The sequence below is a fragment of the Acomys russatus genome, chromosome 12 (assembly GCF_903995435.1).
Source record: "Acomys russatus chromosome 12, mAcoRus1.1, whole genome shotgun sequence".
Lineage (NCBI taxonomy): Eukaryota > Metazoa > Chordata > Mammalia > Rodentia > Muridae > Acomys > Acomys russatus.
In genome coordinates this window covers 316,897-334,984 of record NC_067148.1, presented here as the reverse complement: position 1 = coordinate 334,984, position 18,088 = coordinate 316,897, and the positions used below count along the sequence as shown (strand labels likewise).

The window sequence follows — 18,088 nt, the reverse complement described above, 5'->3', positions numbered from 1 at the left end:
AGGGGGGCTGTCATCTAATCGTAGGATATTCTTCTCCATTTGAGAAGAATATACTTCCATAGACCAGAACATATTTTAATACACATGGTTTTAATTGAATATAAACACACCGACGTCATGGCATTTTTAATTCAGTGTATTATATTGTTAATTTTGATAAAGAACAAATTGACAGGAATATAGATCATATAGTTGAAGTAGACTCTTTCTATCTAGACAGTCCAGTTTATTAGTTTAATGAAAGGATTCTTTTATCTAGCAGACTTTTGTTAGATAAAGAATGGTAATAATGGTTAAGACCAACTTCAGAAGCATGGAGCCCTGTCCAGTGAAAGAGGCTGAGGCGTCCTCAACAGGAATGACTGAGGATATCCACCCTTCCCAGTGAAGCTGCAGTCTTTCTTTAGTCATCATCTTGTACTTGCCTGTCCTTATTTTCCAATTTTGTATGAATTTGTGAGTCAGTATTTTCTACTTTAAATGACAGGGAATTCAGACTGTTTCCTTAGATGATATACTAATTTTGGAGAAGAGTAGATATAAGTTGAGAAATAATATAAAAATATTTTGGTATGACTTGATAAGCTTCTTATCCAAACCAACTTCATTAATTAATCCATTACTTTTTAGTTTGGTTGGTTGGTAATTTTTTTTGTTTATTTTATTTTATTATTTTTCTTTTTTTTACCCATAAATTTATATTGTTACATATATATACAATAAGCAGCCTACAACAAGAAGAACCACAAAAAAATCAGGAATTATATAAATGTTACATTCATAGTGTTTTGGCTATTTGTATTTAGCAACCTTGAAGAAAACATCTTTCCTATCTTGGTGCTTCTAAAGTTCTGAATGTAAATTAATATCGATCATATCTCATTTTCGTCAACTTAAAACATCCATCTAGACCTAACAACATCTTAATCCCTAAACAACTAAGGTTAATTGTAAAGCTATACTATCTAATCTTCAACCCAATCAGAGACTTGGGAAGGAATATACTTAATTATTTGAGTAGACAGGAAGTACAAGTTAGCAGCTTCCAAAATGAGAAGATGACAGTTTATTGCCTGAACGGTCACCCAAAACTATAATGTTGGAGTATCATCTTCAGCCTTCTGTCCCAATATATCTGACAGGCATGTTTCTGAGGCAGGAGCTATTGAGGACTTGCTTACCCTGTTTTGGCAGAGTTTGGCCATCCACTCTACCTGTATCCAAGCTTGCCCATTTTTAGGCAGAATTCTGTCTGGCAGAAACGAGGACATTTTGTCCAGTGGCTGATTTGGTTTAAAGCCATCTCCAGAAGGAGGTTTTTTGATATTTATCATCTTCTCTGAGGTAGGCTGGGTGTTGCCAGGAATTAACCTGTCTTATTGTCAAAGAGTCTTTAAAATAATAAAAACATCTTTAAATGCCATATACTATATGTCTCTGACATTTTTGAAGATGTTATGTAACTATTTTACCTTATCTATCTAGAGAATCGTATCTATCTGTTAAACCTGGGATGTATATTCTTGTGATAAAAATAGGCTAGTAATTGACATGGCCATGATTTGATCAACAATTGACTTGTATTAATTATCCTAACCAGCCCGCAATAGCACTTTCAAAGTATTGGAAGTAAACCTTGTGCTATAGTTGAGTTGTATGGGCACAATACTTTATATTAGAGTATCAGAATTCAACTTATTTTGCATCAGTATACAAAATTCTATACTAGTGAGTTATTAGTTGAGTTATTAATTGTGAGCATCAATTAGCACATTAAGTTGAGGAGTAGATTCACTACTTTTTGTCCTATCATCCCTATATATTTCTATATTCCTCCTTCTTTCTTTTCAGCTGCTATCTCCAAGCCTAAGAAAGAAAGATAAAGGAAAAGAGCAACATCCCTGAGTCCACCCTTGTTTTCTCTCTGAATAAAGACCAATAATAACTTGTAACCAACTCCCAATGAAAATAAACATCTGTCGCCCAAGAAAGCAACCAAAAACCTACCCAACTCCCCTAAGGGAACTGGGGTGTCCTTCTTGCAAGGTCCAGCTGATTTGGAACGAATAATATCTTTGTATGGGCCCCAATAAAATTGAGGGAAATGGTTAAACAACTTAGGAATAGCATTTGTGGTCCAGTTTCTAAATGTTGAGAAATTCCAGGCTTAATTAAAGTCCTGTGTGGGACAGTCTGAATTGCTGGACCAATTGGGATCAGAAGCTTTCTTCAAAGCAGTCCTGGGAGCTGTCTTGTTCTGATGAGTAACAGCAACTGAAGCACTTGGTGCTGGAGCATGAGGGATACAGCATGTCAGTGTCCAGCATGCTGAGAGGAATGAATCCTGTCAGGTCTGATCCAGCGTCAGTGTCTGGTTCTTTTGTTCTGAAAATACATAGTTTCTCACAAGCATTATACAGTCCTAAAATTACAAATGTGTGAGGTTTGCTGGATGCACAGAACAATTAGGCTAGTCCTCTGCTCGTTGTATGAGCATCTAATAATAAATCACAGGGATTCTGTAACCAACAAGAAGCATTGGCTATGCATAGACATTCATGTGTCAGCCAGTTTCAGAGCTAGTCCCATGTAGTGGGATTCGCAATATAAGTTACCTGCTTGTTCTGCTGTTTGAATTCTTCACATCTCGATTGTAGCTTTCTCCCTCGTCGTCTCCTGATTCCCCCCCTCCTTCCCTCTTCCTCTCTCCCTCCCTCCCCATGTCCTCAGAAAGGGGAGCCCTCCTCTCCTAACATCTGAACTCAGCCTATCAAGTCTTATCTGTACTACCTGTATCCTCTTTCTCTGTAGCCTGGCAAGGCCACCCTGCCAGGAAGAAGTGATCAACATGGGGAGGGGGGGGCACAGAGTACATGTCAGAAGTAATCTCTGTTCCCCGTATTGTGCGACCCACAAGGAGACTTTGCTTCCTATATACTACATCTGAGGAGAGGATCGAGGTCCACGTCATACATGGTCCTTGGTTGGCGCATCAGTCTATTGTTTTTTAAAATTAATCTGTATTACCTGTAGGCACAGCCAGTAATCAATCAAGACACAGACACTTGTTATATTTTAAAATAGTTTTAGTTAACCTGGGGCAGGGCAGATATCAATCCTCTAAACTACTTTTTATAGTAGGGTCTCAGGTATGGGATCCCTGTCTCAATCCCATGCCATCTGTTTCTAATAACTTCTATCAAGCTGCCACCCATCTATAATTCTATATACTTGTTTATGTTCTTTATCTGGGCCGGATTTTCTATCCATGCCGGCCATGTGCTTTTCCTCGATCTAACCCATGGCAGCCTTCTTCTCTTTCCTTTAGGTCTCTTCCCTTTTTCCTTGTGGTGGTCTTCTTTCCAGAATTCCTCTCTCTCCTAGCGCCACCTATCTCTTCTGCCCTGCCCAGGTGGGATGACTTTTTATTAAGGAAAAGGTGGGTCAAACAGCAAGCAGTAATTAGCATCAAAATATGTCAGACCATCCCCCAACATCAGTCTCTGTATTGTAATGAGGTTATCCTGTATAAAATGGCTAATATCCGCTTATGAGTAAGTATATACCATGTGTGTCTTTCTGGGTCTGGGTTACCTTACTCAGGATGATTGTCTCTAGTTCCCTCCATTTGCCTGCAAATTTCAGGATTTCCTTGTTTTTACTAGCTGAGTATTATTCCGTTGTGTAAATGTACCACAGTTTCTTTATCACTTCTTCAGTTGAGGGACATCTAGGGTGTTTCCAGGTTCTGTCTATTACGAATAAGGCTGCTATGAACATAGTTGAGCCAATGTCCTTGTTGTATGATGGAGCATCTTTCAGGTATATGCCCAGGAGTGGCATGGCTGTGTCTTCAGCACTATTCCCAATTTTCTGAGAAATTGCCAGATTGATTTCCAAAGTGATTGTACAAGTTTTCACTCCCACCAGCAATGGAGGAGTGTTCCCTTTTCCCCACATCATCACCAGTATGTACTGTCACTTGAGTTTTTTATCTTAGCCATTTGGATAGGTGTAAGATGGAATCTCAGAGTCATTTTGATTTGCATTTCCCTGTTGACTAGGGATGTTGAGCATTTCTTTAAGTGTTTCTCAGACATTCGATAATCCTCTGTTGAGAATTCTCTATTTAGCTCTGTATTGATCCATTACTTTAACTTCACTAGAAATAGTTTTTGTAAGCATTTGTTTGATAACGTTATAGTATCTGAATTGCTAGCTAGGCATAAACATAACCATAAAAGTTTGCCTGAATATTTTGTCTGCCTGATTGTAAGGTGAATTTTTGTCTTTGCAGAAAGAACGGAAGGAAAAAATCTGGGATCCAGTTCACAGAGTTGCACTTGCAGAAGCTTGTAGAAAACAAGAAGAATTTGATATTGCCAACAATGGCTCTGCCCAAGTGGGTATTACTCACTTTTATTTACACATTTAACAGAATTATAGTAGTATTCTAAAGGATTCAATAGACTGCATTTTCATAGGGTTAATCACTTGACAATTTTTTTCTCAGTTGGTTAAAGTTACCAGTTCTGACATCGTTATTTAAACCACATCTTTTATGTATTTACTTATGTATTTGTGAATGTTTTAAAACATAATCATGAAATCTTTCTTACATAGAAGTCCTTTTGTACCTCTTCTTAGCCATATCACATTTGTCCTCCCTGAAACAATCATGATTTCCTTTACCACTGCAGAATGATTTTCCTTTTTGAAGTTTGTAAGATGGAACCATACAGAACTTTTATGTAGTTTATTTTTCCAAGAATGTTAGAATATCTTCCATGTTCTGGGTTTTGTAGTTCATTTTACCCCTGTTATAATAGTCTAATTTTAGGAGTATACTGCATTGTGTTCATCTTGCAGATTGATACTGCCTTTGTTTTCTATTTTGACTGCTAAGAATGATGTCATTTTAGGAGTTAGAGAGATGGCTTAGCAGTTAAGAACACTTGACTGTTCTCAAGGATGACCCAGAATTATTCTGTAACTCCAGTTCCAGGAGATCCAAGGCATTCTGGCCTCTCATTAGGCATGCAGGTAGTACACATACATACATACATACATACATACATACATACATACATACATATTGCAGGTGGTGCACATACATACATACATTCATGCATGCATACAAGGCACTCAGAGACATAAAATCAAGATAAATCTTTTTAAAAAGCAAAGAATCATTTTAAACATTGTTGGCTATAGCTTTTCTTAGATCATAATGTTTATGACAGTTTATATTCCCACCAGAGGCATATAAATGTGCCCATTAATGCATTGACACTTTTAAAGATTTTATTTATTTTGATTTTATGTGTATGAATGTTTGCCTTCTACCATGTGTGCATGGTCCCCTCAGAGGCCAGAAGAGAGTAGTAGATCCCCTGGAACTGAAGTTACATAGCTATAAGCCACCATGTGGGTTCTGGAAAGCAAACATAGGTCCTCACTCTAGTACAGGCTCTTCCCCCCACCACCTACCCCTCCCATTAAGTTTTAATCAGTTTATAAATGAAAATCATGTCTTTGTAGGTTTTAGTTTTTATGCTTTTTCTTTAAAAAGAAAAACCAAGGTCTGTTTATCCATCAATGGTATTAAAAATTTAGAACTACAACATTGAAGAAGCAAACAAGCTTCTCAGTGTTTTCAACTTTCTGGGACTTTGCTCTGCGATTCAGGCACATTAAACCAGTATTCCCAGGCTATTCTCATAGTTTTCAAAATTATATTTTAAACAATACTAGCAGTTGTCATACTATTATTTGAATAATTACAATTCTTGTTTAAAGAATAAAATGCCCATAATATGAATAAATTAATAAAATATTTTTAAAAAATACAGGGGGAGGAAGTCTCCCTCAGTCACAGACGTGGGGGAGGAGTAGGGGGGAAGCGGGAGGGACGGAGGAATGGGAGGATACAAGGGATGGGCTAACAATTGAGATGTAATATGAATAAATTAATAAAATATTAAAAAATATTAATAATAAAATGCCCTTAAGTGTAGTAATACATAACAAAGAACTACACCCTTGGAACTAGTCAATGAAAACGTAATTTAAAATTCAGGTGTCCCTGTAATGTAACAAGTCTTCATGAAATCAGAGGTAGAGACTGCTGATTTAGGAACCTACCGTGCTCTGAAAATGTGTTAAACCTTGAAAATGGATTCAAAGGACTTCTATGAAATATACTCTATATGTTACCTAATTAATAGTAAGCATTTTGTCTTTATTATGAAAATAATGTGCTAATTACACCAACCTTGGACAACCCAGGTATGTAAATTAGTAACAAATGAAAAGTTCTCATTATGCCATCCCAGGAACAGTTCACAAATTGGTTTTTATCCTTTTTTATTGTCCTTTATTATAAATATGCACCTTTTCTTAATCAAAAGTGGAATGAATTGTGGACTGAGGATATAACTTAGTGATAGAGCACTTGCCTTATATACCCAAGGCCTGAGTTTCAGTTTCCAACACTACAAAAACATTTATTATTTTTTGTCCAAAGTGAAGTGATTTTTTTTTTTAAATTTCACTGTCTTTTGTCATGTGTTAAACAACTTTCAGGAACACAAAAATGTTCTAATATTAACCTTTTCTGGTTAATAGGCCAATAAACTAATCAAGGAAGAGCTGCAAAGTCAAGTGGAATTACTTAATTCTTTTGAGAAAAAGTATAGTGATCCAGGCCCTGTGTATGACTGCTTGGTGTGGCATGATGGTGAGACCTGGAGGTAATCTGGAGTATTTTATAGATCTTCTTTATTAAAAATGTTTTTTTTTTCAACCTTCAGAGCTGTACACAGTTCTGTTTTATATAACCACATTACTATGTGTAGTACCACTATATGGTTGTGGATAAGCCTTTTGAACTTAGTATTTTTCACAGTAAACATTACATTTATCTATTTTTAAGTCCAGCATGGGCTGCTCAGTGACTCTTAGGCCATTTGGGGCTATGTAGCAAAACTTTCAGAAATCACACAAACATGCACACTCAAACAGACATACAAAAACAAAGTATTGATCTTTATATAACATACATTTCATTTTTGACTTTAAGATTCATTTAAACAGACTGATAATGTGTTTAAAATATGCATCTTTCAATTTTTAACAGTAATATAATGGATAAACAGTAGGTAGGAAGAAAAACCATAAAATTAGGTAAAATTTTTGTTTTATTAGAAATATGTTTTTCTAAAGCTTTATGTGACTAAAGTTTGAAGTTTATTGTCATGTGGTGTCAGGAAGCTGCCAAAGTTACTGTATTTACAATAACAGCACTAAAAATGGCAGCTAGAAGTAAGGATTGCCCTTTGTGTCTCAACTATCCTAAACTAGTCTACACTCCAACCCAAGCTTTAGTTTTAATTTCTCACCTGCCCAGTTGATTTTTCTATACCACTAGTATTCTTGTGTATGGTTTTACCACTGGCTTCATTGGATTTGAATGGGAGTTGGGCGAAGCGGGGGCGGGCGGGTGGATAGTAAGCAGTGAGAAAATGACTAAGAAAGTGTATTGTGTAATCTTTAGAAAGAGGATCAGAAGGATAAATTTTAATGCCTATTTCTCCTTTCCAACAGAGCTTGTGTTGATTCAAATGAAAATGGGGATTTGAGTAAATCTACTGTATTGAGAAACTATAAAGAGGCCCAAGAATATGGCTCTTTTGGCACAGCTGAGATGCTGAATTACTCTGTTAATATTTATGATGATGGAAACCTGCTCTCCATTGTGACCAGTGGAGGTATCTGTTTCAAATTTACTAGTGAGAGATAATCATGCAATGGCTAAATGATAATTTCTGCAGCCTAGAGTGAGGCTCTTGTGACTTGATTATAGAAATTCCTGTTGAAGGACTAAGCCTAGAAACTTTGATGTGATTTTACTCTCCTCCTTTAAAATTATAAACAGTGTAGAAGTAGTTCATAAATAAAAGCAAAGCCCTAACAAATGAAAAGTTGTTAATAAATATGAAGTGATTTTACTTGCAAATAAACCCTTGAGAAATTCACCTGTAAGTACAGAGACTTAAGTGAAGTGATTTTCACTATAGTCTTCTATGTAAATTTTAAAAACTTAGCCACTAGATAATATACTACTAGATTACTATTCAAATCAGATTGTAAATATTTATGTTATGATGTGAAGTTTTCTTAATCAAAAATATTATGTACAGATGCCAAATATATGAGTTCTAATGAAAATATATCTTCCACTTGCATAAAATAGAAGAGCGTGCTGGATATAATATTATACACTGCAGATAGGCTTGTATGTTTTTATGATGAGAATATAAAAGTAAGTGGAAAGACCATTCTGCTTTCAGGTTTGGGCAAGTGAGGAGTCAGGAGAATGCAGGTTGTTGTTGAGGAGAAAGACGAGAGATATGGGGCTTCAAAAGAACGTAAAGAGGACAGAATGTAATCAAAGTACGACAAACATGAAATTTACTATTTTGTGTGCTAACATAAGAGTCAGTAACTTTAACCTCTTCCTGCCATGTTTGCTACTATCTTGATTTTTATTACTATGTTCTTTTGATTACTTTGGACCATATGGGGCTGTTTGTATTGAGTCCGAAGTAGTAAAATAGTCTCACTGTCCACATGGCTTAGCCTTTTCCCGATTAACTCAGTTTTTCTATGAGATTTTAGTTAAACCTTATGAGCTTTATTTCAATGCATATTAGTTCATATTAATTGTATGCCAATTCTATGGATTGATATATTAAATATCAATTTACTTTTAGTGACTCCTAAGTTATTTGGAATTTTGAATTATATAAATAATGAATGCAGCCATTGGAATTTTTGTGAATGTCTTGGTAAACATGTTTACACATGTCTGTTGGGTACTGCGGCAAAGGCAAGACTGCTAAATTGATAAGGGTGCCTGTGCTTAGAATTCTCAAGCAAGAACAGTATATGGTATATTCTAAACTGTTTTCAACCTTAAACATCTTAGGTATGTTGAACAGTATATAGAGAAACTTCATTGTGACAGTAATTTGCAATTCCAAGATGACTAGTAAAACAACATATTTTCATATTTGTATGCCTTGTGGACATCCTTTTTGTGAAATGATTTTTCACGTTTCACCTATTTTCCTTCATGGGCAAGGTGTCTCCATTCTTTCCTCTCTGTTTCATTTGTATGATTTTTTTATATACTTTAGATACGAGTTACTTGTGAGTTCTATGTATTATAAATACTGCCTGTCTTCTGTGGGTTACATTTTTTCTTTTACCTACGTAGAACAGAGTTGTATCCAGGGTAGAGAAAAATATGTAATTGAAGCTTACTTTGTGTGACCTGCACAAATATATTTGAAATATTAGATATAATCAGGTTGTATTTTTACTAAATTATTTGTGTCATAATACACACATGTTGAAATGTTTAAAATTTTCATGTGATGAAATTTTTGTCATTTTATGCACAAACACCTTATTTTGTGTATAGGAGCTCATGGAACCCATGTAGCAAGTATAGCTGCTGGGCATTTTCCAGAAGAGCCTGAACGGAATGGAGTCGCTCCTGGTGCTCAGATTCTATCCATTAAGATTGGTGACACACGGTTAAGCACCATGGAAACAGGCACAGGCCTCATCAGAGCTGTGAGTGTCTAGTTCTTCATGTAGATTAATAATTTAGGGCGAGAGAATGTTTATAAAATGCCCTTGGTTTATCAATAGTATATTATATATATATATAGTATTTTGGTGTTGCAGAACAGCGTTTTTAGAAGCAAACTAATGCTGATTAACTTATCTTAAATGTTTTAAAGGTGCCATGTGGTAGTGGTGCTTGCCTTTAATCCCAGCTCTTGGGAGGCAGAGGCAGTTGGATCTCTTGAGTTTGAGGTTAGCCTGGTGTACAGAGTTCCAGGACAGCCAAGAATACACAGAGAAACCCTGTCTCAAAAAACAAAACAATAACAAAAATTTAAAGTTAAAGATTACCAGGAAAAGTTTAAGTCTTTGTAGAAGAAAATATTTTATGCTAATTGTAGTAAATCTCTAAGCAAACTTTTCAAGATAATTAAAAAAAAAAACAACATATATATATATATATATATATATATATATATATATATAAAACTTACTCCAATACTCTAAAAGGAAATTAACATTTTTAGTAGATTAAATATTCTCTATATTTCAGTTTGACATATAACTTAAGTACTTTTAAAATCTAATCAGAATCATTGTATTGCCTCTACCTATTTTCTTCTGTGGTTCCTCTATTCTAAAGAAAATTGCTCTACTTTTAGTTAACAGTTTACTGGATTCGTTCTCCTGCTATTCTTATATTTATGGTTGTGAGCCTAGCCTTTAACGGCTGAGCCATCTCTCCAGCCCGCTCCTGCTATTCTTTGGCTTTAATTACAGTTTGCCTAGAAATAGCTTATAAATTAGGATGTGATTAGTCTAGACTCTATGCAGTTATAAACATTATTTCCTGGCTAATCTGTTTCTATGAATGACTTCCTAACCCAGATTCTTACTCTTTTAATAGATGATAGAAGTTATAAATCATAAATGTGATCTTGTCAACTACAGCTATGGAGAAGCAACTCATTGGCCAAATTCTGGGTAAGGTTTTTGGATTGGTTTGTTTTTATTTGTTTGTTTTTTGTTTTTGTTTTTGTTTTAGCAGTTATTAATCATAGAATCTACTAAATGAAGAGCATCAAATGTTTTAAGTAAACTGAAATGACAATAAAATATAACCATGATAAGCACAAGTTGTGTTATGTAAATCAGACCCTCATTCCCATTTTATATCTTTGACACTATATTCAGTCACTGCATCTTGCCAGACCATTCCAAGCACTGGTGGCTAGGGTCACTCCTCCATAATGGTGCTTCCTAAACTCAAAACCTGCCAAGCCCTCTGGCATTAGTTACTACTTCTATATTTTCCTTTCTTGCCTGGTTGGATTTATACGGCCAACCATCACCAAAATAGCTCATTCACCTATGTCCTGGGATTTCTCAGTGGTACTTAACGTGACAGATGTACGGATGTGCTCTGACCTTGCTGTTGTTGCACATACTACCTCCATTTGTTAAGCTGCCCTGTCTCTTCAGTCTGTGCCACTTTCTCTCCTGCATTGCCTTCTTGTAATTTTGTTGCATGGCAGAACTTTTCCTAGGGAGATGCAAAATACACATCTACTTACCTGATAGGAAGTCCATGACACACCAAAATATGGACACCATCAAAGTCCAGTTTGGTGAACCAGTGAGTTTTATTGGGGTTACTTATGGGAGTATGGGTGAGAGGCTACTTAACAGGAGCAAAAATGACTCAAAAGCAGCTGCATCACCAAATCCCACTCCAGCATGGGTGACAGGTCATAAAATCTGGAAACTTGGAGCATACTGCATATGCTACAGGTAGCTCAACAGGTTGGAGAGTAACCTTTCAAAATGCCTCAGTTGGTTTGCATTATCTATTCCAGACAGATTGGCTGATTCTGCTTCTAGACATCTGATCTGGTCTCAAAATCTATTTTGCAGTTTAACTTTTCTGAGGGTCTTCATTGCAGATTGGCTTCATTCCTGTGAGAGGGACTCTCGGCTTTCATTGCTTACTCTGGCAGGGAGGGGCCTAGTGTATTTGGTCAGTTTCAGGGACTTCCTTAAGCCTTTTTGACTTGTTTACCTTCCTGCTTAAGGAGGAGCTTTACTGCAGGATGAAATATTCCAGCCCCAGAGGAAACTGTTACACAACATATGTCATTCATATCCTTCCCTCCAATACAGTGTTCACCTTAGCGAGATTTATCATAGCTCCTTTCTGTTATATGTATCTGAAATATTTAGAGCTTAGTGATTTTAGTGTCTCTATTATCACCAAAGTATTAAAATATGCCAGTTATCTGGTATCATAAGCTTTATTTAATGACCTATCAAAAGGGCAACTTTAAAAATCCAAAGACTGTAGAGTAACTGTTACCAGATTCACTTTTTGAAGATAATTGGGTTTCTTGTAAAATATTTTATTGCCTTTATAATATGAAGCCTTTCACTTTTAACCATCTCTTTCTATAGTGCATCTTTGCCTTTTCTGTCATCTCATTATCTTCATCTGACTGATAATTTATCCTTTGTCAGTTACAGTAAACTCTGTGTGTGTGTGTTCCACTTGTGTCATGATGTCCGTGTAGGTCAGAAGAGGGCAGTAGATCCCCTGGAGTTTCACTTAACAGGCAGTTGTGTCCCACAATGTTGAGTATATTGATAACTAGAATCTTTTGTCAGACATCACACATTTGATTTTCCAGGACCCTTTGGAGCTGGATGTTTTATAATTTCCAATTTCTTCATTAATGTAGCTTCATCTTCCTTAACTAATGCCAGTAAACTTTCTTGTTAGCTGTCAATCTCTAACTAGATTTCAATTTTGAAATTCTTAGATTTTCTACTAGTCTCTCTCCTCCATCCCACTCCCCTACTTAACTTTGTCTTTAAAGATACTAGCTAGATTTTTTTTTTTTAAGTTAAATAATCACTGGTCAAAATATATGCAAGAGTCACTTCAGTGTTTTATTTTTCTCTCAATGATAACTACTTCACAACCCCTGTGAATATTTTAATGCATTATAGGGTTTTTTGTTTTCCACGTATAATTTTGTTTGCTTGCTTGGTTGCTTCTTTTGAGACTTTGTAGCTGTGGCTGACCTAGAGGTCTCTATGTAATCCAGATTGGCCTCTAATTCATAAAGCTATTTCTAATTGCCTCCAGATGGCTGGAATTAAAGGTGTGCACCATCAGCCAAGGTTTATCTTGCTTTTCTTGCATTTAATCTGATTTTCCAGTTCCCTGAAACTCAACTAATTATATCATTGTATCCTACTACCATGTATATAATCATAACTGAATGAATCTGATACACATCTCCTCATTTAAAGCTACTGTCAGTTATACAGTTTAGAATCATTGTAATTTGTTTGATTATAAATTAAATATGGGACGGTTGTGTTTGCTCAAAGCAATTGTTTCTTTTTCAGGAGAATATGTGAAGTAATTAATGAAGCAGTATGGAAACATAATACAATTTATGTTTCTAGTGCTGGAAATAATGGTCCATGCCTTTCTACAGTAGGGTGTCCAGGTGGAACTACATCCAGTGTAATAGGTTAGTAAGCTTTACACTTTCAGAAATGGGTTTGTTTAAATACAAGAAAAACAGGAGATTGAAGGAGGAAGATGACAAGTTTGAGGTCAGCCCATGATACAAGAGAGTCTTTGTATTAAAAAATATGTGTTAAAGTAAACAATAAACCACAGCATAATCAGGTATTGTGCTCTGTATATAAAACACTGGAGGCCCAGGTATTTTTAGCCATTTTATGTTGTGACAGAGTGTTTTCATCTATAGAATCAGGTTACATAAACTAACCTTCACTTCATGATGTTTTAAGTAAACTTACAGTTGTATGGTCTGCATGTGTCTTGTGGGCGCTGGGTTGGACATACCTTCACGTAGACATTAAATGTGTTCCGAGGAAGATCTCAGGAACTGTTATCTAGAATTTGTTGTAATTTAAGAAAAGTGGTTTAATAGAAACACATGCACACTTTTTAGAAGTTTTTTAGTGCACATAGTAATCCTGGAGGTTTTATATGTACAAAAAGCAATATACTTAGTGTAGCATTACACTTCGTTTCTCTATTAAATGATTTCCCTTTCCATTTATAAAAAAGAGAGTGGATATTAAGCAGTTTACACATGTGCACAGAGTACATTTCACTGGTGGGAAAATAGGATACATGAGATAAATTGTATTCCCATTTTTTAATGGTGAAATCCATTGTAATAGGTGTTGGAGCTTATGTTTCTCCTGATATGATGGTTGCAGAATATTCACTGAGAGAGAAATTACCTGCAAATCAGTACACATGGTCTTCTAGAGGCCCAAGGTCAGTACAAGTAATTATTGGATATAATAGATGTATTTGATTAAATGTTATTCTGTTGGGGGAGATTACAGATAATAAGTAGTGATAACCCTTTTTTCAGCAAATTTGATACTTAAATTTTGATGAAACAAATGCTTTGCTTTTATAAAGAATCATAGTAACATATTAGTCTTGAAGTTATAATCTAGTTTGAGCATTTTGGTTCAGACCTATAACCAAACAAATTCTGATTGACAAGACCTGGTTTTCTAACATCATCTGAACCATATTTGTTTGCTTCTAGGAACAAGTCTGTTTTATTAAGGGATTATATAAGCCCTAATTTTTATAATGCCTTATTATGACATCAGTAAGTACTGACACTTGATTAAAAATAAAGCCCATTTCAATTCATCCCTTTATTTCTTTGACAATGATTTAGAAGAATTTTGATTTTGATTCAGCAACTGTCCTAGTGCATGCATTATGTTCATACAGAAATGGCCAGTTTGTGATGTGAGCTTACAATGACATCATTGCTGGATAGTGGGATAATAGGAGTGAGATCAGTTAAGTTAATTCCATCCTGGAGGAGGTAGTCATAGTTTTGAAGGATTGAGACAATGTTAAGAGGCATAGGAATTTCTATATGGAGGGAATACATGAAGTCAAAGATAAGTAGGTTTTGGTGTGGAACTAATTTATTACACTAAACTAATTTCTTATCTATCAGGAATATTTGTCTTGTCCCATCACCATGGGCTGCCAAGGACACAAGGACATGTATTCTTACAGAGGACCTGAGTTCAGTTTCCAGCACCTATATTGGGCAGCTCACAACTGGCTGCAACTTACCAGAGAACCTAATATCTTTGCTCTCCAGACAGACAGTACACATACATACATACATACATACATACATACATACATACATACACACACACACACACACACACACACACACTTAAAAATAATAAAAATAAACCTTTAAATTATTTTTTAAAATCACAAAGGTTAAAGATTTGTGTTCAGTTAATACAAAATTATTAAATGAATTAACTTTAAATCTGATTTCTAAATTACACATTTGATTTTGAAAATTAAAATAAAATTATATTTAAAATAAGAACAAACTCTTAAAGACTATTACTTAAACCAGCCTCTGTAAATGTCATTTGCTGTAGAACTTTTAGGAATGTCTTTAGATGACTGGGGTATAGTTTGGTGAGAGAATGTATGCTTAGCACATGTAAGAATTTGGACTCAGTCTCCAGCACCAAAACACAAAACAAAGTGAACTAAACTAATACACAAAGAATTAAATCAATAACATACCATAACAAACTAATTGATCTGAGAATTGTGTTTGTCTTTATCTAGTATACAGCACACATGAAATACTTTAGAAAATATTTTGTTCAATTTTCAAGGTATAAAGTACAAGATGTGGACTAATGATTACTGTGAAGAACATATTTGATAGTGCTCTCTGAAAAGCTGTCCTGCCTTTGCCTCAGCATTGAACATTATATGTACAGATCTCCTTTTGATTTCTTTGGTCACTTCAGTTGCAATAGAAAACCAATCAGAGCCTTTATGCAGGAATTGCAGCCCTGCTATACAGTGTCTAGCTTCAGTTGCTCTCTATGACTCCCTCAATATTGCTCCCTGCCCCCCTTTGGTCTTAAGAACCAGTACCACATGGACAATATTAATAATGACACTGCCATGTTCTGTCCTCTAGAGAGGTAGTCTAGCCCTTCCACCTTCCACCACAATGCTGTCATCCTCTGTGTGCTGACTCTAGAGAAACACTTTCCCTCGCAGTTTCTTTTAAGGAACCTTTAACCATTGTTAGGGTCCAGGTGATCTGCTGAAGCAAAGCATGCTCGAATCTCCTCTCTCCTCTTGAGGGTGACTCCGAAATGAGTGAGCACACAGGCTCAATTTATAGACAGTTGGGGATTTGTGATAAACTTTGGTCAGATTTGAGTCAGAGTAGATGAGGGGATTCAGGATTGTCTTGCTTGGTTACTGGGGACTTTTTTTTTTTTTTTTTTTTTTTTTTCTTTTTAACTTCTGCGAGGCAGAAGACACAGTCAACAGAACAAAGAGACAGCCTGCACACTGGGAAAAGATCTTCACCAACCCTATATCTGACAAAGGTCTGATATCCAAAATATATAAAGAGCTCAAGAAATTAAACACCAAACCAAATGACCCAATTAAGAAGTGGGGCTCAGAATTAAACAGATTTCTCAACAGAGGAATACTGAATGGCTAAGAAACACTTAAAGAAATGTTCAACATGCTTAGTCATCAGAGAAATGCAAATCAAAACGACTCTGAGATTCCATCTTACACCCATCAGAATGGCTAAGATCAAAAACTCAAGTGACACCACATGCTGGCGAGGATGTGAAGAAAGAGGAACACTCCTTCATTGCTGGTGGGAGTGCAAACTTGTACTGGGGACTTTTTGAGTCCTTGAGGTTTTGGCTCTTACTCACGATTAGGCCTTTAATTTGATTGGATAGGTCCAGCTGTGTCTTTTACCAAGGCCATGAAGTAGTAAAAAAAAAAAAAAACATGGTATCTGGTCATTTTGACCTGTAAAGCTGCTTAGCTGTCCATGATGAGTTGTGGTTTTTCCAGGAATTGTTAGAAACGTGGCCCATTTAGGCAGAGAGAAAATCTAAAGCCTGTCATGGAGTTGGTCTAGTCAAGCAAACTGGGGTCTTTGGGGGTCTGAGGTCCCTGGGGAAGGGTCCCGTCACCAGCAAAGCATCTTAGGCTTTCTTTAGATCATTATAAAATGGGGCCTCTTAGGGGTGTAGTCTTACCCTCAGAGCATGCTTCTGTCCCCATATAACATAGGTTTCATTGTAAAGATGCTAATCTCTATGAATTACAAATGCTTCTTAAGCACCATCTTGAATATCAGTTTGCCTTGAAACTTCCTCTGTAATAAAAGCAGGCCATTGTAAATGATAATTAATAAGGTATGTAGTAGGAAATTAATATAGTGGCAGTTTTTTTGGAGAGACTGATTTAATTAGCTTTGAAGCACAATAATGGGACATTATGAATCTATTCTAATTCTCTAAGTTATCCAAGCTACTTCTCAGCCAAAATTCCCATAATAGTTGCATTTATGGCCTTCTCTGCTCCAGCTCTTTTCTCAAGGTGTCTCCTGGACCCCTCTTCCTCTCTCTTTCTCCTCCCCTCACTGGAATCGGAAGTTCCACCCTGTTCTCTCTCTATTGCTTAGTTATTGGCTGGCCACTTTTTATTGCCAAAGCATTGAATAAATGGTAGTGTTTACAGAAATTTTAGTTAGGAGATTCTTAGAATAAGCCTGAATTGAAACCAGATAATAAGATAGAGAGAAATTAGCATTTGAATAATACAAGGGCAAACTTTACAGTGTGTACAATAACATTATGCCAAAGGCATCACCTTCAAAACTTAGCCACTTAAGCTCTTCCTTCACAGAACAAAGATTTCCAGCATCGAGCCAGGCGTGGTGGTGCATGCCTTTAATCCCAGCACTCGGGAGGCAGAGGCAGGTGGATCACTGTGAGTTTGAGGCCAGCCTGGTCTACAAAGTGAGTCCAGGACAGTCAAGGCTGCACAGAGAAACCCTGTCTCAAAAAAAAAAAAAAAAAAAAAGATTTCCAGCATCAATTTTGGTCAATATATCAGACTAATGGCCCCATGCCAGTTCTTGGTAGAATATTTGTTCCCCTCTGAAAACTCACAAACCAGGCCTCCACAGCCTACATTTTTCTCAGCACTTCTGTCTTTCAAACTCCCACAAGAAGATCCCACTAAGTTTTTTGCCCATAGCATTCAGTGGTTTTCTAGCCTAAATTTCCAAAATCTTACATATTCCTCAATAATAATAACTCCAAAGGTTTAAAAGCCACATGATGAGGTTACCACAGTACTGTCACCACATCTCAGTAATAGTTTGTTTTCTTTTCAATTGATAGGTAAAAAGACGCTGGCAAAAGCCACTTTAGGAGAGAAATTTGATTTAGCTCACAAATCAAATTACAGTCTACCAGAGCAGGGAAGTTGCTTCAGAAGTTTGGGAGAACAGTGAGGAATATATATGCTTGTTTGTAGTGCTCAGCTTTCTATTTTCAT

The 18,088-nt window shown here is 36.1% G+C and overlaps 1 protein-coding gene across 3 annotated transcripts in view; it reads left to right on the top strand.

The window, feature by feature from the left end:
- Positions 1 to 18,088, top strand: part of Tpp2 (tripeptidyl peptidase 2) — an 82,768-nt gene that overhangs the window by 13,541 nt on the left and 51,139 nt on the right. For all 3 annotated transcript variants that reach the window (XM_051153766.1, XM_051153767.1, XM_051153768.1), the window contains exons 4-10: positions 4,298 to 4,402; positions 6,628 to 6,752; positions 7,606 to 7,769; positions 9,488 to 9,642; positions 10,544 to 10,620; positions 13,045 to 13,172; positions 13,858 to 13,957. In XM_051153766.1, coding sequence (XP_051009723.1) covers positions 4,298 to 4,402; positions 6,628 to 6,752; positions 7,606 to 7,769; positions 9,488 to 9,642; positions 10,544 to 10,620; positions 13,045 to 13,172; positions 13,858 to 13,957 — 854 coding nt within the window. The remainder of the gene's footprint in view (positions 1 to 4,297; positions 4,403 to 6,627; positions 6,753 to 7,605; positions 7,770 to 9,487; positions 9,643 to 10,543; positions 10,621 to 13,044; positions 13,173 to 13,857; positions 13,958 to 18,088) is intronic.